This window comes from Ascoidea rubescens, assembly GCF_001661345.1.
Source record: "Ascoidea rubescens DSM 1968 unplaced genomic scaffold ASCRUscaffold_1, whole genome shotgun sequence".
NCBI lineage: Eukaryota > Fungi > Ascomycota > Saccharomycetes > Ascoideales > Ascoideaceae > Ascoidea > Ascoidea rubescens.
This window is the reverse complement of record NW_017962913.1, coordinates 1,372,215-1,386,912: the sequence shown is the minus strand read 5'-3', so window position 1 is coordinate 1,386,912 and position 14,698 is coordinate 1,372,215. Positions and strand designations below refer to the sequence as shown.

The window sequence follows — 14,698 nt, the reverse complement described above, 5'->3', positions numbered from 1 at the left end:
AATTCTTTAGTCTTTGAAATTTTTCATTGAATTATTATTAATTACTCATTTAGAATGATTTATACCTTTTATATTTAATTTTGATTAATATACAGTAAAAATTTAGAATAAAAATTATTTTAAATGGCTTGTAAATTTTATTTTTTTTTGTTTAGTTTTATTTTAGTTGCGTAAATTTCCAAAAATTATGATTGTTTATCTCTTGCGGGACATTTTCAATTTTTCATAATGTTATGATTTCATTTTAACATGCATGGAATATTAAATTATTTATCAATTAATTTTTTGATTGTTAGTCAATTTATTAATTTGTTTATTTTATTAATTTATTAATTTATTAATTTATTGATTGGTATAAAATGGCAAGAACAAGAATAAGAACAAGAAAAATAGGTAAAGATAGAAATGGTAATAAGAATCAAAGACAATATCAAAATGAAAATGGAAATAAAAAGAAGAAAACAATGAATTCGAGAATCAAAAAAGAGAAACAAAGAGTAGAAGAGAGTGATGATATTGATAATTATGATGGAGATAATAAGGAAATTGAACTGAATGATTCTAATGATCAAATAGAGATTGATAATAGTAGTGGTGATGAAGATGAAAATGAAAATGAAAATGAAAATGAAAATGAAAATGAAAATGAAAATGAAAATGAAAATGAAATAATTGAGATTGAAGATAAAGCAAAGGAGGAAATTAATGAAAAAATTAATGACTTGAATTTGAAATTTGATCCAAAGGGAATAAAAATGATAACTAAAAAAAAAAGAATAAATAAAAAACTAGCTAAAAGATTATGGAATCCACCAACAGATGAGTTTAATAATAATATAATTAATATACTTAAATTACATGTTGAGCCCTCATTAAGCAAATACAAATTAGATGGGTTCAAGAAGAAAGGAAGGGCATTGTTATATGAATTGATAAATGGATTTGAAGAGGTGTTAGAGAAGATTAATTTACCATCTGACAATTTCAAAAATGAGATTAGTAAATTCAATTTGGACTATTTGAATCGACGAATAAAATTTTTAGAGAATAATTATTCGTTAAGTTTACAGCAATTGGAGACGTTAGAAAAACGATTAAATAAGGAAAAAATTTTGATAAAAAACGATGAAGATTTTTTAAATGAGATGAAAGAGAACTTAAAAAAACAAGAAAATTTGGTTAATAGACAAAAAATTGGGACATTTACGAAAGATAATAATGATAATGAAGTTGAATTAAACATTCAGAACAATGAAAATGAAATAATTAAATTGGATTTTGATGATTATAAATTTTTAAAAGAAAATGGGGATATTAAAGATTTAAGTGAGTTTGAAGAAGAAATTTTCAATTACAATCCCATCAGAGATGAAAAATTGAGACCTCTACTAGAAAGTTTAAATGAAATTTTGGATAAGATTAGTTCGAATGTCAAGGAATTGAGGGAAATTGATGATATGAGCGAAACCATAAATAACTATTTGAACTGAGTAATTGGAGTATAATTAACTCACAAAAACCCAAACCACTGAAACTATATACTGGTTACTGTTGTTGTTGTTTGTGTGAGAGACCTTGAAATTATAATAACCATCTTTTGCTTTATCCCAAAGCGAACCAAAGGAGTTCTTGATGTTGACATTAATATTTTTAGTGTCAGCACTGTTTAAGATTGCGTTCAAATTGATGAAAAACTTGTACTGTATAGCATATTCCTTGAGAGTATCCAATAGAAGGTCTATGAAGGTGCGAGCAAACAGGTCGTCAGAGGTGTCCAATTTGTTGAATAGCTGTAATATCGATGGTTAGCATGGCCATTAAGTGTCTGGATAGGGATGTGCTCATACCTTATTGATAGCAGCCTCCACCTTGTCTTTGGCAACAGGGGCCAGCTTCTCGTTAGCAGCATCCGAAGCAATAGTCAAGTGAGCCATTGTGTTTCTGCTGCTCTGTTTCTGTTTCTGCTGCTTCTGCTGATTCTGATGTGAATCTCCAGCAAAGACCTCTTCAGTCCACAATTTCCAGAACCAGCACCGGGGCGCCTACTGCACCCACACGCGCTCTCACGCACCCGCACAGCTTACCAGGCACGTGGGCCCGGCTTTCTCTTTCCAGCAAGGAATCGCGCATCGGGCAGCAGCCGAAAAGTCGCAGCACAAACTTTGTTGCTTCTTATCCTTTGCAAAGGAGCTGCTACTTATACCCAGGACTCTGCTGCCCTTACTGTCTTTCCCTCTCTCGTCTTCCATTATTTTTCACATTCTTGCAACTGCTATCGACAACTCTCTCACAACAGATTTCACACACACCCTATCACACTTTTTGTCATGTCAGGAGTCTTATTACAAACTACCCCAGGCAAGAGAATTGCCTTGCCGACAAGAGTCGAGCCAAAGGTTTTTTTTGCGAACGAGAGAACTTTTCTCAGTTGGTTGAACTTCACTGTTATATTGGGCTCCTTGGCCATTGGTTTATTGAATTTTGGTGACAAAATCGGAAGAATAAGTGCTTCATTGTTCACTTTGGTCGCAATGTTTACAATGGTCTATGCCTTGGTCACTTATCACTGGAGAGCTGCTGCTATTAGGAAAAGAGGCTCAGGTCCCTATGATGACAGATTTGGCCCAACAATGTTGTGTTTTTTCCTATTGGTTGCTGTTGTCATCAATTTCATCCTAAGATTTAGAGCAACATGAGAATAATACAATTTTTAATCCCAATCTTCGATTTCCAAACAGCCCAATGAAAAAACCATTAAAGAACAAAAAAAATATGAAACAATTTTAAAAAAAAAACACATCAAAAAGACTATCTGTTATTATTTATAAATATTCCATTTCACTTAATTTTATTCAATTTTTTCGACTTTATTTCTCTCATGCGACACTTTTCCTCTCTTTTATATGTACTCACTCTGTTTATCCTGTATTCATGTGATTTGACACATTAAAATCTTCTTTTTTACTCGTTTTTTGGTACTAATCTTTTACTTCATCAATTAAACTTTTTTTTTTCCTGATAATATATAGTTCATTAAATTTTACTTCAAGTTTAACTTAAATATCAATAAATTATATTACTCTGAAAAGTACCAATCAAAATAAATATTTTTCCTTTTTTTTTTACTTCTCGTTGTTTGCTTTTTTTTAACGGAATGACTAATCACATCATTTTGGGAATTGGCACTGATTTAATCAGATTATCCAGATTCACTAAAATCATTCAAAAAAATGGGCTATCAAGTAATTATATATCAAAATTCTCAAAAAGAATCCTTAATGAAAAATTCGAATTAATCAAATTTGATAATTTCAAACAAAAAAATGACATTAATATGTGCTCTAAAATTTTAACCTCAAGCTGGTCTTCAAAGGAAGCTCTATTTAAAACCCTTGATTTAAAAGACCAAAAATTATTTAATTTTAACCAGTGGTATAAAATCAATGATATTAATGGCAAGCCAATCATAAATAATCTAGATTACATCCAATCCTATCCAAATGAGCAATTCCTATTAACTTTATCCGATGATGGTGATTACTTAACCTCTATAGTTCTAAGAATAAAAAAAGTATAAAGGAAATCATTTAAAATCTATCTCTTGATTCATTTTCCTACATTATTTTTTTAATATTTGATAATCTATATTATATTATTCTATACTATATAGAAAGAAAGAAACACAAAACGAAAATGAAAACGAAAATAAAAAAATTTAAAAATCACTATTATATTATATTATAGATGATAACTCTATGAATTTAAATGTCAAAGGTAACTAATTCTAATACTCTCATTAATATATTTATCTATTCCCATTCAACAGTAGCTGGTGGTTTAGAAGTAATATCATAAACAACTCTTGAAATTCCATCAACTTCATTCACAATTCTTGAGGCAACTCTCTTCAAAAATCTGGCATCAAAAATAAACCAATCAGCTGTCATGAAATCAGTGGTTTCAATAGCTCTTAATGCGATAACTTGAGCATAAACTCTTTCATCTCCCATAACACCAACTGATTTAACAGGTAATAATGCTGCAAATGCTTGGGAAATTTGACTATATAATCCTGCTTTTTTGATTTCTTCAATGTAAATATGGTCGGCTTTTCTTGCAATTTCAACTTGAGATGGTGTAACCTCTCCAAGTATTCTAATGGCTAAACCTGGTCCTGGAAATGGATGTCTCCAAACTAAATCATGAGGAATGCCTAATAATTCACCCAAAGCACGAACTTCATCTTTAAATAACTCTCTTAAAGGCTCAATCAATTTTAGTTTCATATTTTCTAATAACCCACCAACATTATGGTGTGTTTTGATGGTTTGAGATGGTCCTTTAAATGAGATTGATTCAATAACATCTGGGTATAATGTACCTTGTAATAAAAATTCAATTTCATCTCCATCCTTGGGTTTTATTTCATTAGCAACCCTTTCAAAAACATGAATAAATGTGTTGCCAATTACTTTTCTTTTTTTCTCTGGTTCAGTGACGCCCTTTAGTTTTGATAAAAATTCTTCAGAGGCATCAACAACGGTTAAATTAATACCTAAACCTTCTGTAAGGTTTTTTTTGACCATTTTAGCCTCATTTAATCTTAAAACACCATTATCAACTAAAATAGCGTGAAATCTATCTCCAATAGCTCTAGCCATTAATTTGGCAGCAACAGTTGAATCAACACCACCAGAAACAGCACCGATAACTTCAGCAGTTGGACCAACAAGTTTTTTAATTCTTGAAATCTCAGTGTCAATGAAATTTTCCATACTCCAGTTTGGATTAGCTTGACAAATGTCAAGAGCAAAATTTCTTAATAATTCTTTACCTTTAACTGAGTGGGTAACTTCAGGATGAAATTGTAAACCGTATATTGGTTTTGTTTCATGGGCCATGGCAGCAAATGGAGAATTATCAGAGGTAGCAACGACTTTAAAACCTTGTGGTAAAGCAGATAATTTGTCATGATGAGACATCCAAACTTTTGAGTGGTCAACATCTTTGAATAATGGACAAGATTTATCTTCAACTTGAAGCAAAGCTGGGCCATATTCTCTTTTGTCTCCTCTAATTACTTTAGTATTGTTAATATGAGCGATTTCTTGCATACCATAACAAATACCTAGAATTGGAACATTCAAATCAAAAACAGCCAAATCAACATGAGGAGCATCATCAGCAAAGACAGAATATGGACTACCAGACAAAATAATACCTTTGGGTTTCCAGGTTAACTCTTTAATCTTTTGAGTGCATGGTAACATTTCAGCATAAACATTGAACTCTCTAAGACGTCTAGTAATAAGATGACTATACTGAGAACCAAAATCCAATACTAAAATAGTATCGAAAACCTCTTTAATTTCTTCAGCCATTTTGAATATTCTCTTTAAAAAACGAGATCAAGTAACAGAACTACAGAGTTTTTAATGGGATTTCTCTAATCATTTCAATCAAAATCCAAAAAGAAAAAAAAAAGACGAAAAAAAACTCGTTTTTATTGCTGAAAAGTCGATGAGTAAAATTTTAAATTCGAAAAGTGCGGGTAACCGCTGTTTTTCAATTTCTCTTTTCTTTGAAAATTTGAGCTTTGAAGCCACAAATTTGGGTCTGTTTTTGTGGTGATCAAAGATAAGAATTGTATCTCTTTGAATAGGGTAAACTTGCAATAGCAGAATCTACTTTCAAGTAACGTAACTGATATGGATTGCAGAAAAGCCACTTCATTTTGTTTTTGTCATTTTCTCGATTAAAATAATGCGTAGGCTTTTTATTGTAACTTTTTTGCATCACCATTTTCTTACTAAAAGGTGGTTGTCTAATCAAACATTGTGGCTTACTGGCATAAATTGTTTTGTAGCGTTTGTGCTGAGATTTGAAACAATCTAAAACGAAATAAACCAATTGTCTATTGTGATGTGTATTGACTATGTGTTGATTGATTTGGACTGGCAAGGCTCCTTTTGTTTTAAAACAATTTCTTTACTATTTTCTGAGATTCTTACGGAATTCCATACAATTTGAAAATCTCAAAAGATTTCAAATGATGGGATTTATTTTTTAGATTATAGTCATAAATGTTGATAAATTATTCTTTGCGTGAAACTGCATTGCAATGCGGAATAACATATAGAAAGCTAAGCATTTTAGCGCATGTATCACTAAGTATATACATATGTATACATACACACGTTTTTTTTGCACATATCTTTAATTGTTTTTTGTTTTTTCTTAATACTTGGGGTTTTGTGCAAAGGGAAAATGCGAGAAGAGTTTAACAATTTTACCACTTTACTTTGACCATGAGATTTATATATGAAAGTAGATATAACAAAACAGGAATACTAAAATTTTGATCGGGATTTGACTGCTGGATGAACTGAGAAAATATATCAATCACTATCAGAATGGACATCTGGATTGGCAATAAATAGCTTCATTCCTCCCTCTGAAAATGACATGGTTGATCTTATACTGTTATATCTTGATGTACCTGATCCTTTGGGTGATTTTAAAATTGAGCTGTGGCTGCTCCTAATAGTGGTTTTATCTCCCAAAATATCGGAGCTATTATTATCCACAAAACTGGAAACATTTGATGGAGATTTTTGAATACCTGAATCACCCATATCTTTTAATGCTTTGATTAAAACGTTAGATTCCAAAGATTTTCGTTTGTTTGATAGACTGTTTTCTTTTTTAATTGACAAAAGATCGCTGAACACGTCATTGTTTTCAACTTCTGAAGCTAATAGTCTTGGCTGTAATGATAAATGTTTTAAATCATTTTGAAAATAAGTAGATTTAGAATCTAGTGAAACCTTTGAAATACGCAGGTCTTTATTAACCAATCGAATAGCTAGGGGAAGACCCCATTTTTTATAAGAAATATCGCAATTTGCGGTTCGAGCTTTACTTCTTAATTCTTCAATGTAAGAAGACTTTTTACCTTTATTTGGATCAATATAAATTGAATTATCAATATTTGAAGAATTTTGCAGAACTTGTGGATTATAAGCTTGAGAAGATCTTGTTGCATTATTTTTATTCGAAATCACTGGATTTTCCTCCAGTGCCACAAAAGTTGAAGACGAATAAGTTCTTCTATTTCCAACAGACAATGGTGCAACACCAGGAGGAAGTCTTCTTGAAACTCCTTTATACTGTGGTTTTGTTGCATAAGTAACCGGTGGAGCTGTCATTTCTTCTCTTCTATCATAGGAGAAGATTTTTTCTGGTGACAAATTTTTCAAATCCGATTGTGAACTTGTAATTAATAAATCAGAAGGTATATTCAACAGAGTGGGATTTTCAATTTCATTTTGGGGTTGGCTGATATTCCTTTTGTCATTTTCGTCATCAGTGACGTTGTTCATGATAACCATTTTTCTATTATGATCAGTATTTTGGTCCAAATATCCGTGATATGTTGGTTTTTTAACTTCAAAAGTCAATTCGTCATCTGATTGGTCGAATGAATACCCAGTGGACCTGCTTTGTCTTCTATCTATAAAGGCATTATCTCTTGGCAGCATAGGTCTTATAAATGGAGGAGAGTCACTGTTTAAAGAAAATTTTGTGTTTCTAATTGATATTTCGTTTGATTTCTTTTGGGATTGGAATAGTAGCGAATCATTATCAACGTCGCCATCACCATCATCATCAGAAGAAAAAGTAAAGGGGTTTTCATCATTTGACACATAACTGACGTTATCATTGTAATTATTCTGAATTTGGGGAGATAATTGTGATTTGATTTGATTTGATATTAAAGTATTATGGTCATAGGTCATTTGAGATGAAGTATCACCCAAGATATAGGTTTCAGTTGTGATATCGGAGGATTGGCCAAGAGAAAACTGTCTTTGTCTTTCGGTTTTGGGGGAATCATCTTGGTTATCAAATTGATTAAAATTTGAGGGTAATATAGATAAATTATTATTTGGGTTATTAGTTGGTTGGTTATTAATTGGCTGATTATTGGTCAACTGATTATTAGTCGACTGATAATTTGGTTGTTGGTTACTGAAATGGTCTTTTGATGGAGAATTGATTCTATAATCGACTGGGTGAACAGAATTTAAAGCCTTTTCTTGAAATTTTAATATTTCTACTTCACTTTGTAATAATTTTTGATCTTCTTTAATTAAATTATGAATATCTTCATTATCATCTTCAACTGTGTTATTATTGTTATTAATACCATTATTACCATTATCAGTGGTAGAAGAATTGATCGTAGTAGAAATAATTGGTGAATGAGAAGAGTAATCCAAGTTTAAAGGAAAAACATTTGAAATATCACTTGAATTAGTAACTAAATTTGTTAGAGTGCCTTGACTACTTTTGTTGTTTAAGTTGCTATCTACGATTAATTGGTCTAAATTTTTGTTTAAATTTTCCAAATCAGATATGTTTGGATAAGGTAATATTTTATTATTATCATGAGAAGTCGTTGTAATACTAGTGGTAACATTGGTAGTATCTAATTGGGTAGAATTTTCCTTTTCCTTTTCCTTTTCCTTTTCTTTTTCTTTTTCGTTTTCGTTTTCCTTTAATGATTCTTGTTGCTGACTTATTTCATTATGGTCAGTATCTGTGGGTGGTTTTCTTCTTAAACGAGAAGTTTTACTGCTATAGGAGTTTGGTCTGGAGAGAATTGAACTCGTGGCAGTAGAATTGGGTAAAAAGGAGTTTGTTCTTGAAATTTTATTTTCTGATATATTTAAATAAACGTTATTATTATCATCATTGTTATTGTTTTCATTGTTGTTTTTATTATCAATAATATTTATACTACTATTACTATTACTATTAAAAGGTGGTAAAGTAGGTAAATCTAGAGATAGTTTTGAGTCATTTCTCGGGAGATCAGATCTTGATATAGATAAACTGTGACGATTAGGGTATCTGATATTTTGTGAATCCAATTGATTGTTATGAAAATCATGATCCTTTGAGAATTTTGAGTCAACAGGAGATTCTGAAGGAGGAGAGTTAGCGGGAGTGTGTAAATGGAAATGTTTGATCTTTGGAGATAGTTTTAATTTTAAAGAGTTTCGTCGATTATGCGAAGTATTTTGATTTGAAGTTTTATCTAAATTGGTGTTTATTGATAAATTTGTGTTTTGCTCATTGTTTACGTTTAAAGTTGTATTATTGGAGAATTGGTTTGAAGTTGAAGAGTAAATATTTGAAACATTTAAATTATTTAAAAAGTTAGAATTGCTTGGGGTAGTTGAGTCAGAAAATAGAGAGTTCAACTTTTCACCTATATTGAAACGAAGAGAGCTTCTTTTCCAAATTGAACTGGATCGTTGGTGCAGATGGCTCATGATGAAGCAACAAGAAACTATGGAAAACAATAAAAGCAGACACTGGGAAGCCCAAAGCAAAAAAAACCCAAAACAAAAATTTAATGAAAGCAAAATAAATGAAAGAGGTAAAAGTGAAGATAGAAAAGGAAGATAATAGAAAATATAAGAAAATGAGGTCCCATTGAAGTATATTAGCTTGCAAGTAGAGTGTGAAACAGCGAAAAAGCAGCATCCACACAGATGGCGAGCCAAAGCAGCACAACTACGTAGGCATGCGTTTTAGGATGTGTTACTTTGCACACGCATGTATTAATGCTGCATGTGCCGTGTAAATGGGTTGAAAAAGAAAACGGAGAGAAAAAACTGGGGAAGCATTTTTGAGATTGTGTTTTGCGTGAAGAAGGCATTTGCATCCCGGCTGCTCAATTTAAGATGAAACAGTGGTCATCTTGTCGAAGCTAGCGCCGATGGTGTTTTGCAAGATGAAATAACAGTGGTGATACTCAACGCTATCTAACATTCTGTGGAAGATCGAGAAACAGCAGAAGCAGCACAGATGACACCGGAGTATGGATGCCAGAAATGGGCCAGAAAGGGTAAAAATAGAAACCTGCGCGGAAGAAGTCAAAAAGATGTGGAGCGCTCAGAGTAGCAAATTTCAGTGAATTCTTCTGCACCGCGCGAGCCAGCACTGAGGTAGCGCATGCAGTATATGCGGTGTGTGCGGTGCAGCGCCGCCAGCCACGGCGTTGTCGGAGCACCCACATCGCTGGTGCGCAGAGCCGGTGATGGCGCTCGTGCTGCAGCACGTGTCGGAGAGGTGGAAAGAGCAGTATTTGCAGGCAAGCATGCCGGCCGCTCATATCCCTGTGTTTACAGGCGTCGCTGGGATATAAAAGTAAATCACGAGGGCCTATAAAAGACAATATGGCTTTTATGTCCGCACAAACAGGACACTCTGAGTCACGATGCATGGCCGGAACCACACGTGCTGGCAAGAGCGGGTTTTTGCAACAATTTACCAAACTCCTACGGGTCTCAGTTTGCAAGAACAAAAACCTTCAGACAGAGCAAGATTAAGAATGGTTTAAGAATGGGTAGTTTGAGTAGGAAAGCAGCGAAGATCTTTGACAATTTTAAACACTTTCAAACACTTTTTAGCATATTTTGATAATTTTTGATAATTATTATCACTTCTTGTGCTTTTTATACTTTTTGATTGGGAGATACGTGAAATCGATTGAAATTGAGGTTTTCTGGTAATTGGAAATAAAAAGATGCATTTTCCTACAAGCCTTTTACTGTAAATGTTATAACAGCTGCAGAACTATCTTTAATTTGACTTTTATTTCTTTTGAAAAATTAGATAAATCCAAATTCAAAATTGAACTGTATTCAAAATTAAATTCAGCAATTACTACAAATGACCAGTTTTTTTAGCAACATTCCAATTTTGGGTTCCAGTTATCACTTATCACCTCCATTTTTTTCCAATTCTTGATCATTTTCATCTTCTCTTCAACACAACTCCCAATATCTCCCAATGTTTCTCAACAACTCTGAACAATCGTCGACAACTTTCACCAGCTCGCAACAACTTTCAATAATGCACATTATGGTTAAACACAGGGACATGGAGAGACTATCAAACACAATTTGGGCTTCCTTGCAATCTTGAGCAAATGAATGTAAATACTAATTATTTTTTTTTAAAATTAACTAACTAAGCAATACTTTCTTTTCTATTAGTTTCAATACTCCTAATACAATCCTGTTAATCCTAATACAATCCTGTTAATCCCAATACTATCCAAAACTATCCAATATTATCCAGTATTATCTTACATTATCCCATATTGTCCAATAGCATCCAACAATATTCCATATTGTCCAATAATATCTAATAATATCTAATAGTATCTAATAATATCTCTTGTTATTCCACATTATCTACTCATTCAATCATTCAAAGACTCAATTATTTTCATTTTTCTTAGTTTTCACTAACTTTCAATAACTTTTATTCTCTATTTCCCATTACTTATTCAACCTTACTTCAACATAGAGCTAATTCAAAACAATCACGCTTAAGTTACAATCCATTAAATTTTTATTATCATTTTATCATTTTATCCTAAAATTTTATTACAAATTTAATCACAATTTAACAAAAATTTAACAAAATTTTGTCAAAATTTAAAAATAATTTCTAGAAAATGAATAAACTGAATAAATTGAATAAAATGAGGTTTTTGTCTCTTTAAATTCTTTTTTTTCTTTCACTTCACTTGTTATTTGTTTACCTATTTACTTATTTTCTTATTTATATATATATCTTTATTTATTTACTTATTTATTTATTTACTTATTTATTTATTTTATTTATTTTGAATTCTACTTTATTATTCTATTCTATTCTTATTGTATTTTTTCTCTTTAAAAGAGATTCTTTTCCTCTTCTTCTTTCCTCTTTTTATTAATCTCATAATTAAATTATACTATCAAATTACAATAAATTCATTAATTAATTAACTAATTAATTAATTAATAACTAATAATTAATGTCCACAAGCTTCAAAATTCATTCGTTATCTTCTATATATCTCATATCAATTGTTTAAAACGACATCTTACTGATTCTTATTCTCATAATCATATCCTCTCAATATTTTTCTCATTTCTCAAATCTCATTTCTTAATTCTTAATTCTTAATTCTTAATTCTTAATTCTTAATTCTTATTCTCAAACTGTTTTATTACTCTTATCCAATCGTATATCTATTTAATCTCAATTCTTCATTTTCATTTTCATCTTCATCTTCATCTTCATCTTTATCTTTATCTTTACTATTTCATACCATACCATACCATATTATACCACTAAAACAATATACCACTAAACCACTAAACCACTAAACCATCAAATAATTATACTACAGAATCATTATATGTCTTTCATAATATTATATTTTAATTAACTCATCAATTAACAAAATTCATTCCTTTATTCACTCATTTTCCTATTACCTCTTAATCTTATCACTCTATAATACCCAAATAATAATGAATAAATCAACTACCCAAGTTATCTCGAATACTTCGAATACTTCCAATACCTCCAATACCTCCAATACCTCTAACATACAAAATTTTAACCATGACAATATAATCAACAAAATTCCTAAAATCCCAAAGAGAAAAGCTCTAAATACTGTGTCAAATAACGTTAAATCATTCTTATTAAATAAAAATGATACCACAAATTTAAATACCCATTTAAGCAAAAAACAACACACAATTCAAGTATTCGTTGATAATGAAACTGAAAATAGTAACAATAACAATAAAATCTTGAAAATTAGTAACAATAACACTAAAATCTTGAAAAACAATTACCAATATCAATATCAATATAAATACACCGATCTAAACATTTCTTTTTTATCTGAATATCAAAAAATCGATCCACTCAGTGATAATGATAATATCGATAATATCGATAATGATATTGAAAATTCGTCCAACTTTAAAAAGTTTCCTTATTTAAATGATAATATTCAATTTGAAAATTACAATCCAAATGATAGCCTAATTAATGACAATTATCAAAAAATTGATAAAAATACCCAAATTTCAATCTCCAATAATGATGGAAAAAATAATGTAGAAAACGATGATGATAACGATAATGATAATGATAATGATAGTGAAAACGAAGATTTAAAAAAATATAATAAGAAATACAATAACAGTAAATACAGCGATAGTGAAGACAGTATATCATCAAATGATATCGATACAGATAATGATAGTGAAACCGATAGTGAATTATCTAGTAATCAAACTCAAGATTCAAATCCAAATGTATATAAATCAATAAGTAACAATATAAATGATAAAGAAAAAATTGACCAAATAGATGAAAAAAATAGGAATAGCAATAACAATAACAATAACGATAATGACAATAATAATAATAACAAAAATGAAAAATTATTAGATAAAATTTGTCCTGATCCATTATTCCATAAAATCTCTAAAGAGAACGATTATAAATTATATTCTGTATTCCAATACTATTATAATGAATCACTAGATATGAGTGACGATGATACCTATGATCCAACAATGGTAGCAGAATATGCTCCAGAAATTTATAATTACTTGCATGATTTGGAAAATAAATTAAAACCAGACGCTAATTATATGGATAATCAAGTTGAAATTGAATGGGATATGAGGGGATTGTTAGTTGATTGGATTGTTCAGGTTCATGGAAGATTTAATTTATTGGCTGAGACATTGTTTTTAGCAGTGAATTATATTGATCGGTTTTTATCTAAAAGAAGAGTATCGTTAAGCAGATTTCAATTGGTTGGAGCAGTTGCGTTATTCATTGCAGCTAAATACGAAGAAGTTAATTGTCCATCAGTTCAGGAAATTGCATATATGGTTGATGATGCATATTCAATTGATGAATTACTACAGGCAGAAAAGTTCATGATCAACGTTTTGAATTTTGAAATGGGATGGCCAGGACCAATGTCATTTTTAAGAAGAACATCAAAGGCAGATGAATACGATTATGAGACAAGAACGCTAGCAAAATATTTCCTTGAGATCAGCATAATGGATTATAGATTTGTTGCATCGCTACCAAGTTGGTTGGCAGCAGGATCGCATTATTTATCGAGATTTGTTTTGAACAGAGGAGGCTGGACCTCTGCTCACATTTATTATTCAGGATATACAGAAGAGCAATTGAAACCATTAGCAAGTGTGTTATTGCATAGCTGTCGCGATGCCAAAGAAAACCACAAAGCAATTTTTGAAAAATATGCTGAGAAAAGATATAAAAGGACATCATTGTTTGTTCAGGACTGGATCAAGATGGTCGATGAATGTCAATAATTGAATTCACCTGGTTTCAATTGCTTCAATTGTTCCAACTAAACTGCACTCATCTGCTTTACAGCTCTATCACATCATATTGCACTGGTTACAGTTAAATCCAAAAAACAATATGACACTATACCCTTTCAATTCAATAGTTATTGGATGGATATCTAATAATTTATCATTAATAATTAATTTTCACATAATGCTTGATAGCTCATTTTGTTACCACACTATTAATTAACTTTTATTTTAGTTTCCAATTTTTTCAGTTTTGTTTTCAGTTTTTAGTTTTGTTTTTAATTTTTAGTTCCACCTTTCTCGCACTTAATTTTAATCGCCATTTTTTCATATTGTTTTTGCAGTTTATACCTTCCATCTATAGTCATTCCGTCATTCCTTCTCCTTCAACCACAGAATTGTCTCCAACACCAAAACAGCGCTTGCTTCCGATTGAAACCCCTGTTGGAGGAGGGGGA

The 14,698-nt window shown here is 30.9% G+C and overlaps 8 protein-coding genes across 8 annotated transcripts; 5 read left to right on the top strand and 3 right to left on the bottom strand.

The window, feature by feature from the left end:
- Window positions 1-464: 464 nt before the first annotated feature.
- ASCRUDRAFT_67866 (uncharacterized protein) lies at window positions 465-1,490 on the top strand (the record flags this gene model as incomplete). The annotated part of the gene is made up of 1 exon (XM_020191441.1): window positions 465-1,490. The coding sequence occupies one exon, from the start codon at window positions 465-467 to the stop codon at window positions 1,488-1,490; it is 1,026 nt and encodes a 341-aa protein (XP_020050109.1).
- Window positions 1,491-1,545: 55 nt separating this feature from the next.
- On the bottom strand, window positions 1,546-1,934 carry TDA2 (Tda2p; the record flags this gene model as incomplete). The annotated part of the gene is made up of 3 exons (XM_020191440.1): window positions 1,546-1,548; window positions 1,575-1,790; window positions 1,848-1,934. The coding sequence occupies 3 exons, from the start codon at window positions 1,932-1,934 to the stop codon at window positions 1,546-1,548; spliced, it is 306 nt and encodes a 101-aa protein (XP_020050108.1).
- A 393-nt stretch (window positions 1,935-2,327) lies between these two features.
- Window positions 2,328-2,696, top strand: VTC1 (Vtc1p; the record flags this gene model as incomplete). The annotated part of the gene is made up of 1 exon (XM_020191201.1): window positions 2,328-2,696. One exon carries the CDS (start codon window positions 2,328-2,330, stop codon window positions 2,694-2,696), a length of 369 nt encoding a protein of 122 aa, XP_020050107.1.
- Window positions 2,697-2,925: 229 nt separating this feature from the next.
- On the top strand, window positions 2,926-3,693 carry ASCRUDRAFT_98925 (uncharacterized protein). Its single transcript, XM_020195267.1, has one exon. The coding sequence runs from the start codon at window positions 3,155-3,157 to the stop codon at window positions 3,575-3,577; it is 423 nt and encodes a 140-aa protein (XP_020050106.1). The 5' UTR covers window positions 2,926-3,154; the 3' UTR covers window positions 3,578-3,693.
- A 40-nt stretch (window positions 3,694-3,733) lies between these two features.
- GUA1 (GMP synthase (glutamine-hydrolyzing)) lies at window positions 3,734-5,523 on the bottom strand. Its single transcript, XM_020192351.1, has one exon. The coding sequence runs from the start codon at window positions 5,379-5,381 to the stop codon at window positions 3,810-3,812; it is 1,572 nt and encodes a 523-aa protein (XP_020050105.1). The 5' UTR covers window positions 5,382-5,523; the 3' UTR covers window positions 3,734-3,809.
- An 818-nt stretch (window positions 5,524-6,341) lies between these two features.
- Window positions 6,342-9,586, bottom strand: ASCRUDRAFT_98921 (uncharacterized protein). The gene has a single exon (XM_020195266.1). The coding sequence runs from the start codon at window positions 9,339-9,341 to the stop codon at window positions 6,399-6,401; it is 2,943 nt and encodes a 980-aa protein (XP_020050104.1). The 5' UTR covers window positions 9,342-9,586; the 3' UTR covers window positions 6,342-6,398.
- Window positions 9,587-10,175: 589 nt separating this feature from the next.
- ASCRUDRAFT_98918 (uncharacterized protein) lies at window positions 10,176-10,446 on the top strand. Its single transcript, XM_020195265.1, has one exon. It carries the CDS (start codon window positions 10,251-10,253, stop codon window positions 10,401-10,403), a length of 153 nt encoding a protein of 50 aa, XP_020050103.1. The 5' UTR covers window positions 10,176-10,250; the 3' UTR covers window positions 10,404-10,446.
- Window positions 10,447-11,940: 1,494 nt separating this feature from the next.
- On the top strand, window positions 11,941-14,650 carry ASCRUDRAFT_73571 (cyclin family protein). The gene has a single exon (XM_020192350.1). It carries the CDS (start codon window positions 12,387-12,389, stop codon window positions 14,232-14,234), a length of 1,848 nt encoding a protein of 615 aa, XP_020050102.1. The 5' UTR covers window positions 11,941-12,386; the 3' UTR covers window positions 14,235-14,650.
- The last annotated feature ends 48 nt before the right edge of the window (window positions 14,651-14,698 follow it).